This window comes from Xenopus laevis, chromosome 3L, assembly GCF_017654675.1.
Source record: "Xenopus laevis strain J_2021 chromosome 3L, Xenopus_laevis_v10.1, whole genome shotgun sequence".
NCBI lineage: Eukaryota > Metazoa > Chordata > Amphibia > Anura > Pipidae > Xenopus > Xenopus laevis.
In genome coordinates, this window is record NC_054375.1 from 76,969,309 (window position 1) to 76,989,157 (window position 19,849).

Below are 19,849 nucleotides of genomic sequence, written 5' to 3' on the forward strand. Positions count from 1 at the left end.
TGCAGAATTCTGTTGGAGTAGCACTATTAACTGAAAAAAACATGTTTTCTGATGACAGGATCCCTTTAAGGCTGAGGGCACACAAAGTTTTGGCTCTGCTGTTCATAGCCTGCATGTTTTGCAAGCTGAGAGAAGTGGATCCTACCCCTATCCCAGCTCTGTTGATCTGCTCTGAAAAGTACAGTTTGTGCTTGTGTGCAGGCACATGGAGGGGAGGATGGTCCAAAAATATGAAAGCAGCCGCAAAATTAAAAAATAAAATAAACAAAAACAGGCTGAGAGAAGTAGAGCCAACTCTTCATCTGCCCTGTCCCTAAGAAACAACTGCTGCAGGCCCAGGCTGGCTATCTGTGGGTTCTGGCAAATGTCAGAGAGGCTGCTGTAAGATGCCATAGACAGTCACTGTTTAGTGGGCTGTCGAGGGCCTGTTTGAGCCTCTTTACTTGAAATGCCAGGAACTACTTTGAATGCCAGTCCAAACCTGAAGGAAGCCATGTTCTGTGCTGTTTTTGTTTCCCTCAGTGGGGACTTGGTATCTTAAAACAGAACTAAGGGTGACTGGTGCAAAATACAAGGAAATACGACATATTATTAGAGTTGCCACCTTTTCTGGAAATAAATACCGGCCTTCCTGTATTTTAGTGTTTTTTCACGATAAATAAGATTGGCATCAAGCAACATTTTTACCAGCCAGGCAACCCTACGATATTCTATGCATTTAAAAAAAAAAAAAAAAATCTAAATATAATACGTAACATAGAAATAAATGAGATGTGAGTTCCAGCAACTGAAACAATAAAAAGCACCTTGGACATGATTTCAGTGGAGTAATTATTATTCAGTCAATTGAATCAGAAGAATGACTAGTAGTTGCATGACTGTTGTGTGAGTGTATATATTCAGTACGTCCCCATCACACCACACAGTGTGGTGACAACAGACCACTTTTAGTCACTGAAGGGTACACTGTGATCTGTAAGAGGACAAAATGAAAGCAGTGTGATCATGTTGCAGTAAGTGTACCACAGACTTCATCTTCATTACAACCATGCTGTTTAGTAAACCTAGCTGTCTGCCAGTTATAACACGTCAATGTTTCAGACTGTACAAGAATGTTAGTCACAGTGGCCCTGCAATATAACCCTAGGCGGAAGGTAGGAGGTGAATTAGTAAACAAAGTCCCCCATCAGACTATTAGCATCATATGACCCAGATTGTGACAAACGCATCACGTGATGGAGTCGCGTGCTTCCCTGCTTTCCTTATAGCCGGTGTTAGAGAGGAGTGACGTTACGTGGGTCATATGACCAGCAGCAGCAGCCGCCTCAGAGTTCTGCAGCCTTTTGGGTTCCGGGAGTTGAGAGATCACTAGGGCTGAGGCGGTGGTATAGGTCCTACCTCACAGCCGAATTGTGGCACCATGCTCACCCTCATCAATAAACTTCTGGACTGGTTCAAGTCGCTGTTTTGGAAGGAAGAAATGGAGCTCACCCTGGTGGGACTGCAGTACTCTGGGAAGACAACATTCGTCAACGTCATAGCGGTAAATTCCCGTTCTAGGCTGAAGTCGAAGCAGTCCCTAGTCACAAGTTTCCGTGTCTGTAGCAGCAGCAGCCAGCTCCGAGGCTCTTTGCTTCATGTCGGGCCTGTGTCAGCAATAAGCAACCTGCCGCTAATCTCTCGCTACAGTTCTCGCACCCGCAACCTTTGCACGAGTTTTTAGTACATCAGCTATGTCAGGCCTGCGCCTTAACAGGGTAGTTCAGCCACAAGATGTTGGGCTCCTTTGTCTTCAAAATCTTTCCAGGCCTTAGTGATTGTTGTTTAATAGATTCCTGTGAAAGTTGTGTTCTGCAGAGTCCATACATAATTGTTTTTGTTTGTGATGGAATTGTACATTTCTTACGTTGAAAAGTTATGAAACCTTTGAGTAAATACCATCTAACATGAAATAAAATCTTTTGCAGTCTGGCCAGTTTACAGAAGACATGATTCCAACAGTCGGCTTCAATATGCGAAAAGTAACCAAAGGAAACGTTACGATCAAGGTAAGTGTTTCGTTAGCATCGTAGAAGTCATATATTTTCACTGCTGTTTGCTTATCGACGCACCTAATGGGTTGTCCAACCTTTAATTTAAATTGTAGTATGAGGTAGACAGTGATATTCTGAGACAATTTGCAATCAGGGCCACATCACCTCACACCAGACATATACTTTACACTGGGGGAGAAAACATTGATTTGAATCCTTCTGCTGTGACATCAGTGTGCATGACGGGTACAACATCATCCTGTTGTGCACAGAAGGGTCCGATTTTGGCACAAAAAAGCAAAAGTTAATTTTACACTAAAATCTGTCCCATATGTGCCTGTCATGTTCAGGTCAGCATTTTCTCCCCCGGGATAGATATGCTGGCGGAGAAAATGTCTGGTGTGATAGGCCCTTCGTATTTATTTTTTGTGAGGTTTTTTTGGAATCTTTTAAGCTTTTGTGTTGCAGTTAACTGGTTGCTAGGGTCCAATGCACCTTTGCATCTAGGCGGATGAAGTATAGAAGAGAACTTGAATAGAAAGATAAGTAATACTATAAAACTGTAGCCTTGCTCTGGCAATAGCTTTCTGGCTGCTGGTGGCAGTGGCCCCTAACAACCAATTTTAATTGTAAACTGGAATATATGTAAATATATGTAAAATAAAGACTGAGGACTAAATCAAAAGTTCCAAAGAATGGGACATTCTATAACATACTAAATAATAAACGCATGGTTCACCCTGAGTTAACTTTCTGCATTTTATAAAATGTCATATTCTTAGCAAACGTTCAGATATTTTTTATAGCAAATTAATTACTTTGCTTCCACATGTTTCTAACTTTTAAATAGAGGCCACTGGCCCTGGCAACCAAAAAAAAATCTATTGCTCTGTGAGGCTCCAACTTTTTTTATTTTTACTATTACTTTTAATGACATTCTATTAAATGAGAAGGAAAGTTGTTTAGCACTTGGGGTGCCAAATGTTAGGCAACCCCAAGTGATTGTATTGCCTTACCTGAAACCCTGAGCCAGTGCTCCTATGAGCAGAAAACTGCACCGGCCCGGGGTTATACCAGTGAGCACCACGTAACGATCCACTTCTGTCTTCCTCTTTCTTCACACAGCTGCGCGTGCGAAGTATAACGAAAAGCCGAACTTTAACTAAAAAGTAGGCTGTTTCATTCAACTGCACATGCGCTTCCCCAGGAAAATTTAAAGAAAGAAGAAGCCGGAAGAGGAGCGATCCATGGTGCTCACTGGTACAACCCTGGGCCGGAGCTCCTATCAGCAGAAAACTGCACCGGCCCGGTGTCGGGGGGTTGTACCAGTTAGCACCATGGAGCGCTCCTCTTCCGGCTTCTTCTTTCTTTAAATTTTCCGGGGGAAACGCATGTGCAGTTGAATGAAATAGCCAACTTTTTAGGTAAGTAAATACATTCACTTGGGGGTACCTAACATTTGGCACCCCTAAGAGCTAAACAACTTTCTTTCTCCTTCTCTGCTTCATGTTCTAGTCCAGTAATGGGGCAATGGCTTCAGTGACAGTTAATTGCCCCTAGCAATCAGATATTGGGATAAATATTGGGTGTGCCCAGTCTAACATTAAGAAGTTAATAACTAGATCTAAGATATTTAATGAGCTTTTTAAGCAGTTTACTGGTGTCTTTCCTGTAATCTTGCATCTGCTCATACTTTATATATTCTCTGAAAGATGAAAATTGTGGTTTTCAGCTTTGTTCAATGAACTCGTGATACTAGATCTTCTAATTCATTTTTATTTTCATATATTGGTATTGTTCTCTTAAAAGGTGTATATTATACAGCTGCTTATGTCCTGCTCTGTATTTGAAATTTGTTTGTTTCCTGTTTTGAAACTTTTAATGCAGTAGAATAGCCTCATTCTTATTTTAAATAGCTGTGCTCTTGATTAACTTGGTCAATGCAAGAATACTTATTAGCTTGTCTGTTATCTTCTTACCTTACTGACTGCTTTTCCTTGCTATGGATTTTGTTTGCCCCTTAAATGCCACTGTTTGCGTGCAAGCAAAACATATAAGAATTCCTTATCTTATTACTTATTTATAGCCTCCATTTGTAAATACTGATATGGATTCTATTAACTGAAATGCTTGGAATACAGAGTTTTCTGAATTTGGGATTGCTCCATAATTTTAAGCACTATATCGTAAGGCTATGAAATAATTTTCAATATTTTTAAAAAATATAGAATATGCTAGATGAATAGCCAGCAAGTAAAAGGTATAGGTATGGGGCCTTTTATCTAAGCTGCTCAGTACCGGGGTTTTCTGGATAAGGGATCTTTCTGTATTTTGGATCTCCCTACCTTTTATTTAAACATTAATTAAACCCAATAAGATTGTTTTGCCTCCAATATTTTAATTATTAATTTTAATCGTGGTTAATATAATTTTATCTTGGTTGGAATCAAGTTCAATGTACGGTTTTATTACACAGAAAAAGGAAATATGTTTTAAGAATTTGAATTATTTGATTAAATAGAGTTAATGGAGATGACCCATCGGTAATTCAGAGCTTTCTGGATAACCGGTTTCTGGATCACCAATCTCTTTCCTGTACTTGTAATTATTAGAGAGTGAAAGCAAATATGTAAAAAATGAAGAATTCTTTAAGAAATGGTAATGCAATATTTAGTAGCTTGGGATACCTATATTGGTTAGATTATTTATATGTGTACTGGATGCCTGGACCTGATCAGTTTGTGAGCCATGTGTAATACATCTAAAGATGGTGGCTACTAAACCAATGGCTCTGCTTTACATTATAAGAGCCGGTACAAGGAAAGTGGGGTGGCAGTGTCAGGGAGTTTCATTTGATGCTGTTGAGAAGAGGTGCCGGGGCAGGGGACCCTTTTTCAAACTTGGCAGGTGCAATCTCCTTGTCCTTAATACATTTCTCTGCATCCTCAAAAGTTTCAGCTCCCAATGAGCATGAGCTCCCAGTTTTTCAAATATCTGTAACAGAGCAATGTTACAAGCCGTACATTAGTTGCTTTGACTCCTAATAAGTACCCATTCCTAACAGTTCAACAGTACTTATATTTTACTTTGTAAAATAGGTCACAAAACATCTAAACTGTTAAAATTTGGTACATTAGTACTCTTAAAATTTGTAACGGTGCACCAGTTTCAATTTATGACATTGTTTCTGTCTGTTTTATGATGCTTATGAAAATGTATCAAATTTTAACAGTTTAGATGTTTTGTGACATATTTTAGAAAGTAAAATATAAGTACCATTTTTAAAACCTATAATTTTTTTTTTTAAAAAAAAATTTATGAACTTTAAAATAGTCATTAGTTGTGTTATGCAATTTAAAAACAAGTTTAATAAAGGTTGGTGTGTTGTTGTATCCCACAACCAGTTGGATTAAATGAATATTTTTTTCTGTTTATTAAAGGAAAGGTTTTGTGCACTTGGAGTACCTAACATTGGCACCCCCAAGTGCACAAAGCCTTTCCTTCTCCTTTAAGCCTTGAAGTTTGTGATTTCTTTTTGATAGAAGTGGTTAGTGGAAATCAAGATAGTAAATTTAACTTTGGTATAGTGAATGTTTCTTTATATGAAATGCTTTTTACTTATATTAATCACAACATGGGGCAGGGCATCATAAGTATCTGTGTGTGCTGGTGACCTAAATCTATGCAGGACAATTAATTCTATCTATGATATCACATCCTTGCAGGAGGAACTGGTAGACTGGTCAGCTAAGTGGCAGTTGTGGTTCACTGTTAATTAAAGTATTATGCATTTGGGAGAGGCACTTTAGAAGGGATATAATAACTATTTATAAATGTACAAGGTATTCATCCAAGTCATCTCTTGGAAGGTAGTTTTTTTCTTATTCCCACTCAACAATATGGACAGCTGCACTGTTTCTTTGTTCTTGAGGTACAGGTGTAGGACCTGTTATACAAAATGCTCAGGTTTGCCTAAGTAGGGATCTTTTCATAATGTGGATCTCTGTACTTTTAAGTTTAATAACAAATCATTTATACATTAAATAAACCCATTAGGATTGTTTTTGTTCCAGTAAGGATTCATTATATTTTCGTTGGGATCAAATGCAAGGTACTATTTTAATATTACAGAAAAAAAGGAATAAGTGTTAATTAGAATTATTCTCTTAAAATTGAGTCTGTAGGAGATGGCCTTCCCGTAATTCAGAACTTTCTCGATAATGGCTATCCAGAGATCTGACCCTTTACCTGTAATATAATTAAATATAAATTAGATCACCCTAATGCAATTTACTTCTACTACAGTCAAGTACAATATTGATGTGCACCCTTCATTTTTTTAAAAAAAATAATGTGGAATCTGCCATGTCTCACTGAAATGTGTTTCTCTTCTAAACTACCACTTTGAGGTCAAACATCTTCAAGTTTCCACCGCATGTTCAAGTACCCTACACACTATGATGCCCAGCACATTTTGACTATTTATATGGTTTGGTAGACAATGGTGGTAGTCAAAATGGCCCTGTCAATGCTTGTGATTGAGTACACCCTATCAAATGCATATGGAGTCTTTTCAGGTGGACCTCAAAACAATGCTAGCTTGCCTTTTTTTGTGTTATATGTTTATATAATGTATATATGTTAATATATATGTTTTGGCTGGCAGCACTGAACAAATGTTTGTAAACTGGAGACAATCGTTCTTTTATTTTATCCATTGTTACCAACATCTGTTCATAGGATTATTTAGTTAGAAATCCCATTTTTTCCCAAATGCAAACTAATTGATTGAATTAGCATGTCTAAATAACTTGGTGCATATCTTATTTTGTATACTTAAAGGGGTTGTTCACCTTCCAAAATTTTTTTCAATTCAGTTTTTTTTAGATTGTTCCTCAGAAATAAAGACTTTTTTTTAATTACTTTCCATTATTTATTTTTTACGTTTTTTCCAAAATCTAAGTTTAAAGTTGAAAGTTCCTGTCTCTGGTGTTTGAATCTGGCAGCTCAGTAATTCAGGTGCAGACTTTAAACTGTTACAATTTTGCAACATTTAATTGATACATTTTTCAGCAGCATCTCTGGAGTATTAGCAACTATTGTATCAATTCTAACAGCTGCCTGTAATGAAACTCAGAGATTCTGCTTAGCAGTGACACAGATAAGAAATGTATCAACTAAATGTATCCATTTAGAACAGTTAACAGGATCGGCGACCCCCCCCCCCGAGCTGCTTCAGAAGGAGAGAAATGACACTTTACACTTCAATATTAGAAAAACCGTCACACATAGAAAATAGAGAGTCATTGAAAAGAGTTGTTATTTCTGGTGACCTATCTGAAACCAACTCAAATCAACCAAGGTGAACCACCACTTTAAAGGGAATGTCAGTTATATGTATACTTTTAGGGTGTAAACTTTTAGGATTAGCAGGCCCTGCTTACATTTTCATTCTATGATCCTTTTTGTTAAATTAGTGTAAGACCCTCTGTGTAACTTGAGGGCACTATATAAATAAATGATGATGCATATTCATTCTGTATAAAGATTGGAATCCGTAACAGTGGCCGCTAGATGGTACATTTGTAAAAAAAAAATGGTAATTATGTAAGATTATTTTAACAAAGAGCCATTCCAGAGATAGTGGGGGAGAACCACAGGTAAACTGCAGTTCCTGCTCTATTTAAAAACTCATATATTAAAAATAATGGTGATATCCATGTGGCAACATTTTGACTTACTGCCACTTATGAGAAGCCTGCCCCTTCATCACGCCTAGTGGTTCAGGATCTAGTGACAAGAATATGAAGGAGCCAGCATAGGCTAGAGCCCTTTAAAAAATTGCTAAGTGACCTCAAAACTGGCTAATTTTTGGAAAGCATGCTGGATAGGCTTACAGCAGTTTCACAAATGGCGGGCCCTTCTGTCAAGCATCCTAGGCCAGACATGGCACCTCAACTGACAGTCAAGGCTTATTTTTATGAGTTGGTCTTATAAAGGTTTACAAAGTTTTATTTACCATATAGGCATCTGAGGACTGCCCCACCCCAAACCTGCTGCCCTAAGCACAGACCTATATGATTCATTCTCCCTAGCATGTATATATTTTGAACCTTCTGTAAGAGCCTTATTGTACCTTTCCTCAAACCATAACGACCTCTGTTCTTATGGTTTCAATTCAAGGACCTTCAGAGGATGTATTGCAGAAGTGGGACAGGACTCAATGATTTTCTCCCTCTCAACTAATGCACAAGAAAAGGGGTTATCATCTCCTTGGTGACATATTGTAAAAACTTCTGTTAATTTGTGTGGTTACGTGTGTGTGGTATTTGAGCACAAAACAGCATAGTGGGTATGGTCAAACCAGGAAGCTCCTCTCCCCATAAGTATTCTTAAAATTTGAGCCATCTGTCAAGTACTGTCTCTCTGATCCCTTCTACAGCAGGGATGCGCTATGGGAGTTCAATTCAACAATACCACAGTGGTGGCATTCCACCCACAGTGCAGCAGCCATGAAACCGGTGGAGAGGATTTTCATCAGTAGATTGCATTGTAAACATGGCAGAACATCTTCAAAAGGAACAGTCTGCTGGAATGTTGCACTAACCTTGCATGCCCTAGTGTTCAGGTGGTAGGGTTGAACTGGCAAACTTCCCAACCAAACCTGGGCTTGTATAGCCAACTTAACTCTGCATTCCTAGACACTCTGTATATATTGAGTTCTATGTTTGCTGCGAAAGTCTGTTTTTAAAAAGATGAAACCATTACATGTTTTCAAAGTGTAGATTCCAAGATAATCCCTTTGTGTTTTGTTCATTGATGTATAATTGTTATAAAGAGTGAATTCCTTACCTCTTCAGTGCATTGAAAAGCCCACAAATTCTGGTTTTCTTTATTCTTTTAGGTTTGGGACATTGGAGGACAACCAAGATTTCGTAGCATGTGGGAACGTTACTGTAGAGGTGTTAATGCAGTTGTGTAAGTATTTAAACAAGAATTTTATGCCATCATCCTTAATACCTGTACTTGTGTTTACACTCTACTGTACTGACCTATACGTTGCTTACACAGTTACGCATTTGCAGCCTTTAACCATGGAGATTGGTTGGTAGTGGTGGGGAAGTTGGACAAACATCAGGGAAGGAGGTAGAGGGATTGGAGATCAGGAAATATGTGGGGAGAGGTTGTCTGTATGGTATTGATACCTCCTAGGTCCTGTTGCAATCAATAGCATTAGACATTAATAGAATACTTATGGTGTGTAACATGACCTGGATCTTGAAAATATGTGTGTTGCAGTGCATGAACAATGGTCTAGTATTTGCTTTCTTAAGAATATAATCTCTTAATATGTGCAGAAAGCAGTCCAGAGAGAGAGAGGAAAAAAAGAATGAATGAATATTGAATTATAGTATTTATTTAAATGCATCACAGTGTATCCAATCTTTTACCAAGGCTAAATTACTGGCAAAAAAAACATATTGGGTGTATGTATCGATAGAGAGAGAATGAATATTGAATTATAGTATTTTTTATTTTTAAATGCATCACAGTGTATCCAATCTTTTACCAAGGCTAAATTACTGGTGACAATGTTACAAACTTAACCTCATTACCACTTAAAAAGTAATATTTGCATAAACTGTATTAACACACATCTGTTAACAAGTGAAAAAAACAACTCACCGCAAGGTGTCCCTGTGGAACAAGTGAAATTCAGTGTGGATAAATCCATTCACAGTAGATTACATAAATTCATCAAAACGAATTCTTTGTTTTCAGAAACTACAGATACATATGTTTTTTTTTTTTCCTAAAAATATAAGATTGGAGTCAATCTTGTATAGATGCTACAATTGTTGCAATTTGTAACAAAGCAAACTGTTGCAAGAATTTTCAATTTGTACTAGTCATAAAGCATCTGCTTATAGGGAGAGATACATAATACATGTCAAAAGGCAACTAAGAACCCAGTCCAGTTTGTGGGTCCAAGAGGCCTCACTTTTTAGCAAAACTTTAACTTGATCTCCACCCCTTGCCCTATTATACACATGTTCTTTAGACATACAACTAAAAGTGGCTGGGATTTGTTTAGCCTCTGCCCAATGTTTAGTAACTAATTGTGCAAGGACTTGTTTATGCTTTTCTCAACCCTATACAGATTTAGCACTGGCCCTATACACACCAATTCTTTCTTTCAGCTGCCTGATTTTGCCATAGTAAACCAAACCATATGGGCATTTAATGATGCATGTTACCATAGGTGTTTTATTTCTCTGTTTTATTTGTATGTACAAATATGCAACAACTTTAATTGCTTGTACTTTGAGCACTAAGCACTTGCTGCATCCAAAATCCACAAATGTAAATGTCTGTAGTCAATGATAGACCTGTGATAGATTTTGATCTGGCCAGAGTGGTAAGTGTGGGAAAAGTATATAGTGGGTTAAAACCATTGTGAGGGTAAAATAAATTGTTTAATGTAATCCTGATTGTTCTATTGCCAGCCTTTATAATCCATGTATCCAGATTTGAAATAAAATAATTCTAGACTGTTTACTAGTTTTTACAATATTATTACTAATAAAGTATTTGTAATTGATGGAAAATTAATAAAGTTAATATTGCTTCTATGTTTTAGGTATATGGTTGATGCAGCAGACTTGGATAAAGTGGAAGCATCTAAATATGAACTGCACAACTTACTAGACAAGCCACAGTTGCATGGAATCCCTGTAAGTTTGAAGGCTATTAGAATTGTTGTTTTCATGATCATTTGTATTGTCCTAAATCTTATTTTTTAAGCCTGTCACACTGAACAATTTTCTTTCAGGAATATCCATCAAGCTAAACAGGTAACTAGATACTGTACTTGTATGGTGCATAGATACACTTTCTAATCCTGTTGAGCATTTCAGTATATCCTCGGCAATAACCCTGGTATTTTGTCTAGATTTTGCATTTAGCTGTGTCTCCCATCATTGCTTAAATTACTAGGTCTGTTTATAGTTGAGTCTTGGGGAGACAAATTGATTTAAGTTATAACGGCAGTCTTTATCTTAACTATACAATACATATGGCATAGAGGGGGTGGCTTCTCTCTTGTTTATGTACAAACTACGAAAACCTGTAATTTCTTGTCCATCTAGACCAATCATAGATTCTTCATGTCTACTTGTGAATGTGTGTCCAGGAATAACAACTAGGAGTAATTCTTTTTGTATGCATTTGTAATGTCTATATTTTTGTAATCCTGCATACACTGACAAAGCTGTGGAAGCTAGTAAGAATACTGATTGAAATGCATGATACCACTACTTTTGGTGAGGTGGTCCTACACCTTTGGACATGTACTTAACTGCGCAGTCTAGCACACTGATCTGATTCTGGATGAGCCAACTCTATGCATGGTCCCTAACTACCCAGTGAGAAGCTTAGATTATTAAAAGGAGACTGTTGTGCCTTTTTGTTTGTGTTATGTGTTAACAAGGAGCACTGAGACATCCAATACCAGAAGCTCCATAATGTATCCATTTTACCTAGCAAAACTGATTTGCCTTAAGCAAAAAAAACCTTGAATATATATATAATTTATATATAATGTATAACTGGCTAGGACTCTGTGTATACACTTTTATGGCTTCTTATTTGGGTGAAGCTTTGTGACGGTTGTTATAGCTTTTGTAGCATTGTAATAGGATGAAGAAGTAACTAAACTGCATTCGGCCGTTTGTATTTTTTTTTTTTTTAATCAAGAGACCTCTGCCATTGACTTCTACATGACCTCAACAAGTTTTAGATGGTTTTTTTTTTTTTTTTTTTTTTTTTGGATTTGAGCAATTTCAATATCTGGGTTTAAGAAATCTCAAAAAAACATGATACTGAAAAATCTTTGAAGCACACCTTGCAATTGGCAACCTTAAATACCCTTTCTCATGATTGGACACACCTGTCTATGAAGTTCAAGGCTTAACAAAATAATCCAACTAATTTGGTGTTGCCAGTAATCAGTATTGAGTAGGAATGGGCGAATTTTTTCGCCTTGTTTCACCGAAAAAATTACGCCCATAGACTTGTATGGCGTTGTGCGTCAAAATTTTTTTTTGACGAAACGGGTCAAATTCGCCCATCCCTAGTATTGAGCATAAATTTGGGCACCCCAACAGTGAAATTGAGCCTCCTTTTGCAAATGTAACGGCCTCTAGACGCCTCCTATAGCCTTTGATGAGTGTCTGGATGGACCATTCGTCCATACAAAATCTCTCCAGTTCAAATGCTTCAAATCATCCCATAGACTTTCGATGATATTCAAGTTGGGGGACTGTGACGGCCATTCCAGAATATTGTACTACTCCCTCTGCATAAATGTCTTTGTAGATTTCCAAGTGTATTTAGGGTCATTGTCTTGTTGGAATATCCAACCCCTGTGTAACTTCAACTTTGTGACTGATGCTTGTACATTATCCTGAAGAATTTGTTGATATTGGGTTGAATTTATTTGACCCTCGACTTTAACAAGGACCCAGTCCCTGAACTAGCCACACAGCCCCACAGCATAATGGAACCTCCACCAAATTTGACAGTAGGTAGCAGGTGTTTTTCTTGGAATGCGGTGTTCTTCTTCCGCCATGCAAAGTGCTTTTTGTTATGACCAAATAACAAAATTTTTGTCTCATCAGTCCAAAGCACTTTGTTCCAAAATTACTGAGTGTGAGTGCAGAAAGGGCTTCTTTCTCATCACCCTGCCATACAGATGTTCTTTTTGCAAATTGTGCTGAATTGTAGAACGATGTACAGATACACCATCTGCAGCAAGATGTTCTTGCAGGTCTTTGGAGGTGATCTTTGGGTTGTCTGTAACCATTCTCACAATCCTCCGCATATGCCGCTCCTGTATTTTTCTTGGCCTGCCAGACCTGAGTTTTATAGCAACTGTGCCTGTGGCCTTCCATTCCATACAGTTGAAACTGACCGTTTAAACCTCTGAGATCGCTTTTTGTAGCCTTCCCCTAAACTATAATACTGAACAATCTTTGTTTTCAGATCTTTTGAGCGTTGCTTTGAGGATCCCATGCTGTCACTCTTCAGAGGAGAGTCAAACTGAAGCACAACTTGCAATTGGCCACCTTAAATACCTTTTCTCATGATTGGACACACCTGTCTATGAATTGCAAGGCTTAACGAGCTAATCCAACTAATTTGGTGTTGCCAGTAATCAGTATTTAGCAGTTACATGCATTCAAATTGGCAAAATTACAAAGGTACCCACATTTTTGCTGGTTTTTCACATTTGATTTAATTTCATACAACTGAATTTTGCTTCACTAAAAATCTTTGTTCAGAAACCACCCCAGTTCTCAGATGTTCCTGGGAAATGAAAGACTTACCACTGTTTTCTTTTTTTGTTGAAAGAGGAGTAAATTATTATGCAGGCTGAGAGGGGTTCCCAAACTTTTTCATATGACTGTATTTTATGCTTTGTGTACGTGCATCTTTGGACGGTTCTTGGCTTTGTGACTAAATCACAAGAAAATTCTATTGCTTTTGCAATAGTGGTTTACAGATTTGCTGTTACAGGAAATGTTTTGCGATTATGAAATGCACACAGAGGGATCATTTTATTATGCTGACATCTATGTCCAGCAAATTGCCGCACCACCACTGTATGTGCAATATATGCAATGCCTATAAAAGGTATTCTTCTTGGAAATGGAAAAACGGTCATGATTCCATGTTCTATGACACATACATCTTTTTATAGGCACTGCACATGTGACTGTGAAATGTTTGTTAATCTTTTTTGTAGCAATACTTACCCTATTCTATAAACTTATGTGTACACATTTTTAGAACAAAGTGCCTGGACATAGAATAGGTTCAATTTATTATATAGTGAATAATGTACCCACTCTTTTAAGTTACCAATGAGTTTCATTACCATATACAGGTTATGAAACTCCAAGGTGACTTCTAATATACTCATATTTTTGCAACAGGGGTACTTTATTTATTATAATACACAAGTTTCAGTGAGTCACGTGACAGAAATTACATCACTAAGCTCCGATAACCAATGAGATCACTGTTTATAAGGATATCATTTGCAGGATAGAAATGACTTGTGGATTATGTGTATACTGCACCTTTGAATAATTTCTTGAATTCCATGCTTCATAGTGGCAACAGTTTGGTAAAAACAATGTCCTGTTGTAGTACAGTGAGGTCTGGTCTAAATTGACTTGCTGAGATGAAAGTGGAAGAAAAATGAAACACGTCCTCCCCAACAATGTTGCAACATCTAGTTGAAATCCTTCCTAGAAGAGTAGAGTCTGTTACAGGAGTAACTTTATATTGATAACCTTGCTTTTAGAATGAGATGTTGGGCAGGCAGGTGACCAATATCATTGTTGTCCATATAGTGTAAAGGTTGAAAGCCCTGAGAGGCAGAGACCTCTTTTCTCATGTGTTGGGGGGGGGGGGGGGAAGAAGTGCAATGGTTTTAATTTCCTGGCAGGCATTTAATCTAAATAAAGTATGACTTTGCTATGAAATTGTTGCATTGGCTGATAAATATTTATTTATATTCCCCTGTCTTTATTATTCCTTAAAGGCTTGTTATCATAGATGTACATTTGTTTAGTGCCCTGGCAGTTTGCTTGCTACAGAATAGCATAACATTTATGTTGCCGAAAAGATATCAAAGTCTACAACATTATCTCCTTTTGTGATAACTAGAGCATACAGCTGTGTGTGTGTGTGACAACTCTTATTACCTGTCTGCCTGTGTGTTCACTTATAAGCTGCCTTACAGTACAGTGTAAAGGTGGCCGTATATTGGCAGATAAAAGTTGCCGATTATTGGCCCGTATGTAGGGACCTGCTAACAGGCCTGCACAACCATTATCAGCCCAAAATCATCCAGATATCAATCAAGCAGGTTTGACTTTCCTGTTGGTGAAAATCCAGCCGCCAGTAAATCTGTGAGAGGAAGAAGCAAGAACTTTTTAAATAAAAATATATAGATACTTCTGATTACGTTATTTTTTCACTGTGCCAAAAAGATGTTCCTTTAAGTGTTTTTTTTTTTTTCCTCCTATGTTAGGTTTTAGTACTTGGAAACAAGAGAGATCTTCCAAATGCATTGGATGAAAAACAGCTCATTGAAAAACTGTGAGTAAACTGGTATTATGTTCATCACAGGGGTATACGGATTGCTAGAAGTTTTTGAATCTGTTTATGAAAATCATTACAGAAAATATAGACCAATTACATTTTCAGTGTTATTTTCTGTATGTAGGATTTGTGGTTTAAAAAATGATCCCTGGTAGATTTTCTGGGCATCATTAATATGTATGTATGTATGTATATCAATATAGTTTTACTTAGACAGCAGTGCAACAGGATTTCTTTAAAAAGCCTTTATTTGTAGCAGCAATGTTTGTTGAGAAGGCCTTTAGAAATTGAAACATGCTGTCCAGGTCATGGCACTCCTTAAAGGAGAAGGAAAGCTACGGAGGCATTTTATTGCCAATAGATTAGCTGCAATAGTGCAAGCTAGAATGCTATATTTATTATGTAGAATGTTTTACCATACCTGAGTAAAAAGCTCTAGAAACTCTGTTTGTTTAGGATAGGAGCTGCAGTATTAATGTGGTGTGACATCACTTCCTGCCTGAGTCTCTCCCTGCTCTGGGCTCATATTACAGTAGAGAAGGGAGGGGGGGAAGAGGAGCAAACTGAGCATGCTCTTGCCCAGGGCAATGAGGTTTAAGCTGAAGGCAGGAAGTCTGATACAGAAGCCCATGAGTACACAATAGAAGGAAAGAAATGTGTTTCTTTTGACAGGGGACTCGGAGCAACATTACTTGGGGGGTTTACTGGTGTATTTATATAGACCTTTCTGATAAGGCTTACTTAGTTTTAACCTTTCCTTCTCCTTTAAAACAAAGGCTTTTTAACGATGAAATCCTGTTATAGCATTGTCTGCAAGTAAAAGTATCCAATTGGAAGTCTCAATGTATAACATTACGCTTCAAAAAAGTCACGGTAGGATAGAAGTGTAACATATACCAGGTATGTGGATGATTAAACTGAATTACCTTATGTAAGAGTAGGTAAAGAACTGAATCTTTTTATTAAATCTGTCAGAGCACATACCTGATTCTGATCTCACTTACACAGCAGCTGTAGTAGATATGGTACTTCCTCTTACATCATGTTGCTTCTCTTCAACCAGCTACTTTACTGCGCATTCTCCATAGACTTTCAGTTAGTTCAGGTCTCACTGGGCATGCAAACAATACTTTCTGCTTGTTCCTTTAACAAGTGAAGATCCCCTTACATATAGAGATGATGCTGCTGCTGTGGGCTCAAACGCAAAAAAAAGAATTTAGTTGAGAATCGAGTAGTACAGTGCTGTCAGTGTGCCTGTCAGAAAGCAAGTCAGTGCCAGTAAAACTTAAAGAAGCATTCAACTCTTTAACAAAAATACCCGTATCCCCCACTCCACGTAGACCTCCTCCTCGCAGCTTAACTGCCCCCAGGGAAATGCCCCATACTTTATACTTACCCCTCGGTGCAGATTCTGGCATCTGAGTTCCATGCAGCCATCTTCCATGTCTTGGTGTCTTCTTCCGGAGCTTCGGCAATTTTCGTGAGTTTCGTCGTATGCGCAGTTTTCACGAGCTGTCAAATTGCTCCAACTGCGCATGCGCCGACATGCCGATCTCTCACTCAGCTTGCCGAAGACCCAGAAGATGGCTGTGTGGAACTCTGATGCCAGAATCTGCGGGGGGTTCGTATAAACTATGGGGCAGTTAGGCTGGAGGGGGGGGTCTACGTGGGGTGGGGGGGTATGGGCCTTTTTGTTAAAGAGTTAAATTCTCCTTTAATGGAAATAGACACGAAAGGGAGCTCAGGCCTCACAGAAGACGAGATGCTTGACCTCCACTAGAAGGGACAGTTATGCCTGTTTGGCAGTTTTACCAATAGAAAATTGGTGACACCTGCACAGAAGGCTGGAGTTCTTCATGGCTTTTCCATTAGGGGGAAATAGTAATGATGCATTCCATAGAGATAGAAAGACAGAATATACCAAATGTTGTGTCCATCTAATCTATCATAGGTGAAAGTGCATTAACGTTTAGGTATGTTTCAGCTTAAAGGTTTCAATCTCCTTTAAGTGAAGAACCAAATCCCTGTTACACTGCGAGTCTTTGAGGTTAATTTCCAATTAGCATCATGTGTCTGCTATAAAAGAGGTCTGCCAATTTGCACTTTTATGTGCGAGCTCTCAAAATAATTTGCAGAGGGCACAAATTATTTGTCAACTGGAACAGTCTGGAAACTCATGACCACATTCTTTAAAACGAGAAGTTGGAAGAGCAGTGGGTGCAAGTCCACAAAACAGAATAGCCTCAATACTGTGACCTAAAAAAATTAACAGCATTTTATTAGAAACTCTGTATCAAAGTTGCTATAAAAACTATGCATATTTAGCTTTACAAGACTGGAATTTTGGAGCTGCATTTATCCAAGGTCAGTGTACAAAGAGAGGCATTTTGTCAAAGGCATCTAAATAGCAAACGGAACAGATGTCATATCCCAGGGTATAACATGAATTTTATATAATAATTTTAGAGTACCTGCTATTTTTATTTTATTGGATCTGTATGCACGCTAACAAGTGCTGAAACTTTTATGAAGGACAAGGTTGCTGGTAGGTGATTGTATTTCTGTTGTTTAGTCCACCTGACAAAAATTAAGCTTTTTTTTTTTAAAGGGGTCTCCACCCAAAAAATGTTTTGCATAATGAAATAAACTAATTCAAAGCAATTTTCCAGTATACATTGCTTAACCATTTAATAGAATGTATGGTTATTTGTAAGTAACTTACAGAATCCCAGTAATTTAAAATATTTATGTAATCACATCAACATGTTTTTCTAGTAACCTTTCTGCTATTCAAGACCGAGAAATCTGTTGCTATTCCATTTCCTGTAAAGAAAAGGATAACATCGGTAAGTATGTTGCAGTCAGTTACCCCAGTTACTTAGGCAAGGTTGCTTTTTTATTAAAGGGGACTTGCACCATCCAATAATCTTGTTTGTTCCAGAATGGGTGACCTGATGCCCATGCCCCATGACACTGGCTACACAATTATAGACAGTAAGGAGGGAGGGGTGTGAGGAATGCAGTGAAAGTAATTGTCTGCCCCACTTCTATGCCTGAGGTATAACAATGGGACAGGCAATATATGATCTACGGCTGAGATTTTTAAATACCTTTATAACAGGTATGGTGTTTTAATAAAAATAGAAGTTTTGAGTTGCTTGTTTAAAGGGATTCTGTCATGATTTTATGGTGTAGTTTTTATTTCTAAATTACACTGTTTACATCACAAATAAGTCAATCTATCATATATCATTTTATTCTTGATCCAACATATGCAATGTGTTTTATTTGTCAGGTTCCACCTGGAACCTGATTCTACCTTCACCAGGATGAAGGTAGAGTTTTTCATTGGCCTCAGCCAGGAAGAAGTCAGACTTTTCCAGGAACTGGAAGAAGAAATTGGTTAAAGTCACAATAGACCTTTATTTGATGCAGTTCTATTTGTTCATGCTGTTTGCCATTATAGATGTAGGCCTATGTTCAACTGTCTGTGGTCATGCATTAAAATGCACTGGAACACAATATATGAACAAAGCCAGTGCAGCCATGCTTCTTATAATGCATGATACAGTTGACTGTGTTGCTTATCTTGTCTGGCAACTGAAGTACAGAAATTCGTTGCTTTTTTTTTTTTAATGCTGCAAGTATCTACCTTTTAAATTTGATATTCACTCCTCTTGTGCATGGTTGCTTCTTTATTATGTTTTAACTTCAGTTTTTTTGTTTCAGACATAACACTGCAGTGGCTTATTCAGCATTCCAAGTCAAGACACTATTAAGAATGCACAGTCGAATCTCCTTTCCCAGTCTCATTCGATCCTGCCTATTATATGCTGGCAGTAAAGGGAATGAAGGAAGTCACTATTCAGATTCACATTTTTTTTGAAGCCATTCATGCCAACTGCCAGTTTTGATTTCTTTTGTTTCTCAATAGGAAATCAGAAGTTTGGTGGTATAACTTTTAAAACTGTATTTCAAGACCTTTATATTGCATCCCAAAGTAAAGCGCATATGAGGTTCCCCTATATGGTTATCTTTCTGTGAAAAGGTCTTGTGCGGTACAGACTTTTTTTTTGTTTTGTTTTTTTTCTCATTGCAAAAAAAAATCCACCTAATTACTTTTGAGTGGATTTGAATAATATATAATTTTCCTTTTGCTGTACAAACCAATTAGAAGTATATTCCAGCCTGCTCATTACTATATACCAAATCTACTTTTTAAAATTGTGTTAACATCATAGTAAGGTAAAAAATAACGTTTAGCTGAATTATTCCATAAAAACTTGAACATGTACATATTTTGTCTTCAATATTTTTAGTTCATTTGCTGTAAATTCAAGAAACAAACTGTCCATATATTTTGCAGTGAATGTATTCCTTACAAAATGTTGTTGGTTTGCCGAAGGTATTCTCTATAATGTATCAGTATACTTGCAGTCATTGTTGGTTATTTTTTTTTTAGTAAGCCAAGTTATGGGGGTTTCCATTTCTTTCTCTTCCAAGTTTTTTTTGTTATTCTTACCTAAATTAATCTTTTAAGATGCTTATTAAGTAATGAATGGAATCTATAAATTTCGAACTATGGCACTTTATGGAAAGCCTTTAATTTCTTTAGTATAATATTTATGTCAAATAATTATTTG

The 19,849-nt window shown here is 37.4% G+C and overlaps 1 protein-coding gene across 1 annotated transcript; it reads left to right on the top strand.

Moving 5' to 3' along the window:
• Positions 1–1,303: 1,303 nt before the first annotated feature.
• arl10b.L (ADP-ribosylation factor-like 10B L homeolog) lies at positions 1,304–19,455 on the top strand. The gene is given in 7 exon segments (NM_001095934.1): positions 1,304–1,543; positions 1,968–2,048; positions 8,938–9,011; positions 10,675–10,768; positions 15,136–15,203; positions 17,982–18,052; positions 18,936–19,455. Coding segments are annotated over 7 exon segments (561 nt in total). The 5' UTR covers positions 1,304–1,420; the 3' UTR covers positions 18,986–19,455.
• Positions 19,456–19,849: the final 394 nt, after the last annotated feature.